The 8,052-nt window shown below is 58.0% G+C and overlaps 2 protein-coding genes across 2 annotated transcripts in view; one reads left to right on the forward strand and one right to left on the reverse strand.

Annotated features, from left to right (window-relative positions):
* The window catches only part of PIDD1 (p53-induced death domain protein 1), a 45,044-nt gene extending 39,782 nt beyond the window's left edge, over nucleotides 1-5,262 (reverse strand). Inside the window, 4 exon segments of the mRNA XM_054390729.1 lie at nucleotides 1,336-1,749; nucleotides 3,619-3,942; nucleotides 3,945-3,990; nucleotides 5,179-5,262. Of these exon segments, the coding sequence (XP_054246704.1) occupies nucleotides 1,336-1,749; nucleotides 3,619-3,942; nucleotides 3,945-3,990; nucleotides 5,179-5,262 (868 nt within the window).
* Nucleotides 5,263-6,181: 919 nt separating this feature from the next.
* On the forward strand, nucleotides 6,182-7,473 carry LOC128974181 (uncharacterized). The gene is made up of 2 exons (XM_054390730.1): nucleotides 6,182-6,248; nucleotides 6,350-7,473. The coding sequence occupies exons 1-2, from the start codon at nucleotides 6,182-6,184 to the stop codon at nucleotides 7,471-7,473; spliced, it is 1,191 nt and encodes a 396-aa protein (XP_054246705.1).
* Nucleotides 7,474-8,052: the final 579 nt, after the last annotated feature.

The following is an 8,052-nucleotide window of genomic DNA, read 5'->3' on the forward strand; positions in this document are numbered from 1 at the left end:
TGGGACTGGCTGAGCCTTGAGGTCCCTTCCAGCCCTGACACTTCTATCATTCCTCAGGCTGGCAGATACTAACTTGCTTCTGCTTGACCTTGGCTGCATTGTTTTGGCTCAGTCTAACAGCAACTTTCTCTGTTCCTTTCTCTTGTCACTTTTGTACAGGGGAGTAAGGGGGAGGCAGGGAAGGGAGAAGCTGTTGCAGCTCCCCTGGGTTTTGGCCAGGGGGTCCCTGTGCTGTTTGTTAATTGTGAATCCCTGTAAATATTGTAAATCCTGTATCTTTTGTACATATTCACTGCATTCCATTGTAGATTGTTGTTTTGCTTGTAAACACAGCTTTCATTTGCTTCCAACTCAGCTAGGCTGGCAAATTATATGGGGGGGGAGGGGCAGAATTTCAGCCCACCCCAGTTGGAAAAACCTTCTGAGATCAACCAGTCCAACCATCAACCCAACCCCACCATGGCCATCAAACCACATCCCAAAGTGCCATGGCCACAGGTTTCTGGAACACCTCCAGGCATAGGGACTCCACCACCTCCCTGGGCAGCCTCTGCCAATCCCTGACCACTCTTGCACCAAAGAAATTTTTCCTCCTCTCCAACCTAACCCTCCCCTGGCATAATTTCAGGCCAGTTCCTCTCCTTCTATCCCCTGACACTAGGGAGAAGAGCCCTAGTGTCACTGCAGCCTCCTTTCAGGGAGCTGTAGAGAGATGCCACTGCTTTGCCCACAGCCTGACCCTGGGGGACCCACAGCTCAGCTCCTTCTTGTCCTGCTCTCCCTCTGCCAGGCTGCCAGAGCCACTGCTGGCATCTTCTGCAAATCTCCCCTCAGCCTCCTCTTCTCCACACTGAACACCCCAAGGTCCCTCAGCTGCTCCTCCCCAGCCCTGTTCTCCAGACCCTTCCCCAGCTTGGTTGCCCTTCTCTGGCCCTGCTCCAGCTCCTCAGTGTCCTTCTTGGAGTGAGGACCCAAACTGAACCCAGCACTCAAGCTATGGCCTCAGCAGTGCCCAGTCCAGGGGCACCATCCCTGCCCTGCTCCTGCTGCCCACACCACTGCTGATCCAGGCCAGGCTGCTGGTGGCTTCCTTGGCCAGCTGGGCACAGCCTGGCTTATTGTCAGCACCCCAAATCTTTTCAGGCTGGGTGATTCACAGAAGCAGAGAACCTGGTCCAGAGCTGTGGATGCTCAGAGGGACTGATGACCTCAGCATGTTTCTGCAGGCTCTAACCTAACAGATGCTTCTTGCTACCACAGACCAAGCACCTCAGGGCTCCAAGACTGCCCCAAGAGCTCACCATCCCCTCTCCTTTTCCCCTAGGAAACACTTACCTAAGGAGTCTGGGATGCTTGACAAGCGATTCCCAGAGAGATCCAGTTCTGTGCAGCTGTGCAGATTCCCAACCTCTTCAGGGAGGAATTCCAAAGCATTTTCAGAGAGATCCAGCTCCTGCAGCTCTCCCAGCTGCCCAATGCTCTGAGGTAAGTCCTTCAGCTGGTTTTTCATAGCAGAGAAGAAAGTCAGCTTTCTCAGAAAGCCAAAGTCCTGTGGGAGTGCCACCAGGCTGTTGTGGCTCACCAGGAGCACACGGAGGCTGGGGAGATGGAGGATGCAGCTGGGCAGGGTAGAGAGGCTGTTGAAGCTGAGATCCAGGTGGGTGAGACAGGTCAGGCTCCCAACACCTGGTGGCAAGCTGCTCAGGGAGCCAAGCTGGCACGAACCAAACTCATCCCTGGTATGGCCACCTGGGTGTGGAGGGAAGCGGAGGAAGAGGTCAACATGCCACAGGGATACCTCAGCAGCCTCACTCGAGAGACTCTGAGGAACACAGACCCAGAAGATGGAGAGCTGCTGGTCATAATGAACAGCTCTGACTACAAAGCACTCACAGTTCTGCTCCTTGCCTCCAGGTCCTGAGCAGCAAATGGGATATAATGGTGAAGGCTTGATGTGGAATCAAGAGAGGCCAAACCAGCAGAGCTCTGCTAAACACACCTGGGGCTGAAGCTCAGAAAGAGCCAGGCCATGCCACACATCTACCACCCTCCAGCAAGCTGGCATATAGTCCTCAGGGCCTCCCACCCTCCTTCCCCACCAACACACAACACTGTAGGGACTAAGGAGACATTCCTCACCCTCCAGGCTTTGCCTGTGCTGCTGAGGGACAAACAGCCTTGAGGGCGTGGAGTGACAGGGCAAGGGGCAATGGCTGTGAGCTGGGAGAGGGGAGATTGAGACTGGAGGTGAGGAAGAAATTCTTGATAGTGAGAGTGGGGAGAGACTGGCACAGGTTGCCCAGGGAGGCTGTGGTTGCCTCCTGCCTGGAGGTGTTCCAGGCCAGGCTGGATGAGGCCCTGAGCAAGCTGGGCTGGTGGGAGGTGTCCCTGCCCATGGCAGGGGCTTGGAACTGGATCAGCATTAAGGTGCCTTCCAACCCAACCCATTCCATAACTGAGATCTGCCCCTGCACAACTGGAGAGCAGACATGAGGGAAGCAGTGAAAATAGGGGGATCAAAGCAGGTACTTTATTATTGTGCAGGCCAGAGAGCACAGGGAGGGATGGACACAAGTTCTCTACCCCAGCTTGTGACACTGAAGGTGGAGAGGGGCTGCACCCACATGAAATAAGCCAAGCAAACAAAAGGAAACTTCCAGAAGTCTCCATTTCTTCATCATTCCCTCCTCTCCCTCCACTGCTGTCTGTATCACACACAGCAGAGGGGCAAACAAACGTTTTTAATGCTGCCTGATGGTAAAAGATGAGGACAACCCAACTGGCAGCTTGCACTTTGTACAGGAGGACTTAGTGAAGCATCTGATTGCACTTCTGCCTTGCTTGGGGTGTCCCAAACCAAGCCTGGCAGCAGGCCCTGCCACTATGCTCACCTCACACAAGGGGGGAAAAGACAAACCACGTTATCCACCTGAGAAATCTGAGGCAGGTGAAGAATCAAACCTCAGCCTCTACAGTTTGCAGCTAGAACCCTCAATTCTGGCCACAAACTCCCTTTTATTCCTCCCTCTTTTAAAATCCCACCTCCCAAAGAGCAAACAACTCAGCCTGGCACAGGAAATGTACATTTGTGTTGAGCTCCTGCTGCAAGTCAGAGAGGGATCTTAATATTTACAGGGCTGACAGTTCCTACAGCTTGAGCCATACCTCTGATAAAAAGCTGAGCAGCCTCTGTCTTGAGCTCTGCTCTGTGATGACACTGAGCAAGGATCAAGCTGGGACTGATTAGGATAGAAACACCACAAAGACAGCCCCCAAAAATGAAAGAGGGGCTGAACATCTACCCCAAATCCCAACACCTTTCAACCCCCCTCTCCTGTAACTGCAAAAAACGCTCTTCTAGAGGATGGCTACAGGAAGACTGTTGCAGCATCAACCCAACCAGACTGCACAAACTGCTCCCCAGGCAGCTGCAGAAATAAAGGAAAGGAAAAAGGAGGCTGGAAGCTGTACCCTGCTGGAATCTTCAGGCTGTAGTAAGGGGCCCTGGGACAAAACAATCCCAAGGGCAGTTTGCCCTCCAGCTGTGGAGAGAAGGATTAGAAACCCAAAGCCCTAAGCCTGGGAAAGTTGGGGTGGTGACAGGGCCCAGGAATTTACCTTTGAGCACCAGGGATCTGAGGCAGTGCAGCTGAGGAAGGATGCCCAGCGTGGTGCCCAGGAGGGGGTCGTTGCCGCTGAGCCGGAGGAACTCCACCTGCAGCACCTCCGGCCGGTGCCCCTCGCAGAGGCGCAGGAAGCGGCGGCAGCCGTCCGGGTACACGTCCAGGTTCAGCCTGTGGTCTGCCAGGCAGCAGTCAGCCAGCCCAGGAGCCCCCACAGCCCCCTCCCCACGCTCGGCCCCCAGCCCCAGCAGCTCTGCCATCTTCTACGTCTCGCCCACGGGGTCTGGACATGCTCTGACTTGCCAGGCAGATAGGCAAAAGCGGCACCATGAGGCAGCTGGGACAAGGAGGAGGAGGAATGATGGCTCTGAAAGAGAAGACAAATGCACAATGAAGGCCTCCTGCCCCAGCCCAGAGAGGCTGGAAACAGTTTATCATCACAGTGAGAGGGCAGGAGGGATGGCACCAGTGTCACTGAAAGCTTTGGGGGGTGATGGATGCCACGGAGGATTCTCCTCTTGGCAGGGAGAGAAGCAATTCATAGATTCACAGAATGGTTTGGGGTGGAAGGGACCTTAAAGCTCATCCAGTTTCAAACCCCTGCCATGGGCAGGGACACCTCCCACCAGCACAGCTTGCTCAGGGCCTCATCCAGCCTGGCCTTCAACACCTCCAGGCAGGAGGCAGCCACAGCCTCCCTGGGCAACCTGTGCCAGTCTCTCCCCACCCTCACTCTCAACAATTTCTTCCTCACCTCCAGTTTCAAGCTCCCCTCTTCCAGCTCAAAGCCATTGCCCTTCACCCTACCACAAAGCCCTTGTCCAAAGCTCCCCCTCAGCTTTCTTGTAGCCCCTTTCAGCTACTGGAAGACTGCTCTAAGCTCTCCCCATCAGAACAAATCCCAATATTAACATGAAAAGACAGAAATGCTGCCTATGCCTTAAGCAGATTTCAGAGTGCCTTAGTGGGAAGCTTTAGAAGTGGAGGGGGAAACCAGGGCAGGGAGACCCAAGCCTGGAGCAAAGCCCAGAGGCTGCCACAGGTCCTCAAAGAACTCAGTTTCATAACAGGATAAAAGTGAGGGTAGATAAAACCAGGCAAAGGGCAGCAGAGCAAATGTGAGCAGGCCAGGGAGGGGGTGAGAAAAGGCAGGTCCAGGGCACTGGGCTGTGCAGTGGGCTTGGGGCTCTTGCAGATTGGTCTCTGCAGGGATGCTGTAAGGCAGCGAACTGGGCGTGAAGCCACAGCCAGTTAGTGAACAGCTTGCACTCCTTCCCTCCCCTAACAGCACCCTCCATGGATAAAGGGGAAAAGTAGCTTTCACATCCTGCTTGCTACGAAGGATTTAAACCTAAAGGAGCAGAGATATGAAATCTAAACAAATTAATTACTCCTCTGCCTTCCTAGTGTGAAGAAGCCTTCCTCCCCAACCAGCTACTCCCACCAGAGCACACCGATGAGCACAAAGATAAGCAGAAGCACCTCATTTGCTTTTATTACAGCAGTCCTCTGTTTCCTACTTTCAAGTCCTCTCTTTCCTGCTCTTTGCCTTTACTTTATCCTTTGCAAGTCCTCCTGATCTGGGCAAGTGAACTACTTTATAGTGTGGACGTTGGGAGTTGGTTTTAAACCCTGTCATGGCTCAAACAGGCAAAAGAGAAGTTTCTTTTGAATGAGTGAGTGAGGCAGAGGTACAAAGAACACTCACAATGGCTTTTAGGTCCAGGGCCAGCAAGAGCAAGCTAATGCCCCTGGCACATGCTGAGGAGCACTGCTTCTTACTGCTAACCAGGATGTGGCAGCACTGGGATTTCCAAGGCACAGTCTGAGGGGAGGCATCACACCCAGCTCCCTCCATCACAGAATTGTAGGCATTGGAAGGGACCTCTGGAGATCATCCAGTCCAACCCCCCTGCCAGAGCAGGGACATCCAGGGCAGGTCACACAGGAATGCATTCAGGCAGGGTTTGAAAGTCTCTAGAGAAGGAGACTCCACAACCATCCTGGGCAGCCTGCTCCAGGGCTCTGCCACCCTCGAAGTCCAGAAGCTTCTTCCCATGTTTAGATGGAACTTCCTATGTTCAAGTTCATGTTCATTACCTCTTGTCCTGACACTGGGACCACTGAGAAGAGTTTGGCCTCATCTTCCTGACACCACTCCTCAGATATTTGTAAGCATTGATCAGATTCCCACTCAGCCTCCTCCTGGCTACCCAGCCCCAGCTCTCTCAGCCTTTCTTCACATGAGAGCTGTTCCAGTCCCCTCGGCAGCTCACTGGCCCTGCACTGGACTCCCTCCAATAGTTCTTTGTCCTTCCTGAGCTGGAGTGCCTAGAACTGGACCCAGTACCCCCGGTGAGGCCTCACCACCACAGAAACATCCTGGTCACATAGGGATAGAAGAAGAGGGAAATGCAAATGCCTGCTTTAGTGGCAGGGTAAATCCTTCTGACACAAGGGCCACACGCAGCACACACACAGCTCTCTCCCAGGCCACCTGCCACAGCTTTGGAGACCTGCTGATGCTAAGGGAACCAGAGGACAACTCCATGCCAGAGATGCCGGGAGAGCACAAACGCTGCCCCAGGCGTGTGTGCGGGACAGGGGCAGGCACCTTGCGCACAGGCACGGCCCCGGCTGTCCCCACCTGCCAGTCCCTGGCTGTCCCCACCTGCCAGCCCCCCGCTGTCCATACCTGCCAGCCCCCCGCTGTCCCCACCTGCCAGCCCCGGCTGTGCCCACCTGCCAGCCCCCCGCTGTCCCCACCTGCCAGTCCCTGGCTGTCCCCACCTGCCAGCCCCCCGCTGTCCATACCTGCCAGCCCCCCGCTGTCCCCACCTGCCAGCCCCGGCTGTGCCCACCTGCCAGCCCCCCGCTGTCCCCACCTGCCAGCCCCTGGCTGTCCCCACCTGCCAGCCCCCCGCTGTCCCCACCTGCCAGCCCCGGCTGTGCCCACCTGCCAGCCCCCCGCTGTCCCCACCTGCCAGCCCCGGCTGTCCCCACCTGCCAGCCCCCCACTGTCCATACCTGCCAGCCCCCCGCTGTCCCCACCTGCCAGCCCCGGCTGTCCCCACCTGCCAGCCCCCCGCTGTCCCCACCTGCCAGCCCCCCGCTGTCCCCACCTGCCAGCCCCCCGCTGTCCCCACCTGCCAGACCCCGCTGTCCATACCTGCCAGCCCCCCGCTGTCCCCACCTGCCAGCCCCGGCTGTCCCCACCTGCCAGCCCCCCGCTGTCCCCACCTGCCAGACCCCGCTGTCCATACCTGCCAGCCCCCCGCTGTCCCCACCTGCCAGACCCCGCTGTCCCCACCTGCCAGCCCCCCGCTGTCCCCACCTGCCAGCCCCTGGCTGTCCCCACCTGCCAGCCCCCCGCTGTCCCCACCTGCCAGCCCCGGCTGTGCCCACCTGCCAGCCCCCCGCTGTCCCCACCTGCCAGCCCCTGGCTGTGCCCACCTGCCAGCCCCCCGCTGTCCATACCTGCCAGCCCCCCGCTGTCCCCACCTGCCAGCCCCCGGCCCCATCACCCCACACGGCCCCTATCACCCCACAGGACCCCTCAGCCGAGGCTCGGCCCCCGCGGAACCCCCGGCAGGACCCGCAGCCTGCCCACCGGACCTGTGCCCCACTGAGCACGGCCGCGGCTTCCTCACCCCTCCGCACCCGCAGCCGGGCTCCCGGCGGCCCGGCCGCCCCTGGGTTGGGCTCCCCTCGGCCCGGCTGGGCTCGGGCGCTTCCTGAAAGTTCAGCGGGATCGGCACTGCCGGGGCGGGACGAGGCGGAGGAGGTGCCGGATGCAGCAGGACGAGGGGCAAGCGGCCCGGGGCAAGCTGTCACGGCAATGTCACGATAGTGTCACGATAATGTCACGGAAAGAGATTTTCCTCCTGCCGCCACGGCCTCGGCACCTCGGCAGGTCCCGGTGCTGCTCCCCTGGGCTCAGATGTGAGCTCAGCCCGCAGGAAAGGAACCGGGGGAAAGGGTGTCCCTGAAAACTCAGCGAGGGAACTGGAGTAGGAATGGGAGAACTAGCGCAGGAATGGGGGAGCCGGAGCAGGAACAGGGGAGCCGCAGCAGGAATGGAGAAGGCGGAGCAGGAATTGGGGGAGCCGCAGCAGGAACTGGGGAGCTGGAGCAGCCCTTGCTCTTTCACAGCCAGGTTTCTGCTGCCCCAAAAGGGCTCCAGCCTCCAGCCCCTGCTGCTGGGTCTAACTCCCCCCACCAGCGAGGCCGCCCCGAGGCTCGGTGCACTGCTGCTCTGAAGCACTTCCCAATTACAAAACTGGGAGGCTGGGTGTCTTTGGTGTTTTGTGGTAGCAGTACAGCTTCTAGAACAGTGGAGAGTGCCCTCACCCACGCAGGGGGTCATGGGGAGGCTCCTGGGTGGCAAGCCAGGGCCAGCCAAAGCCTCCCCACAGCCCGGCTGCTGCAG

The sequence above is a fragment of the Indicator indicator genome, chromosome 21, assembly GCF_027791375.1.
Source record: "Indicator indicator isolate 239-I01 chromosome 21, UM_Iind_1.1, whole genome shotgun sequence".
In the NCBI taxonomy this organism is placed as follows: Eukaryota; Metazoa; Chordata; class Aves; order Piciformes; family Indicatoridae; genus Indicator; species Indicator indicator.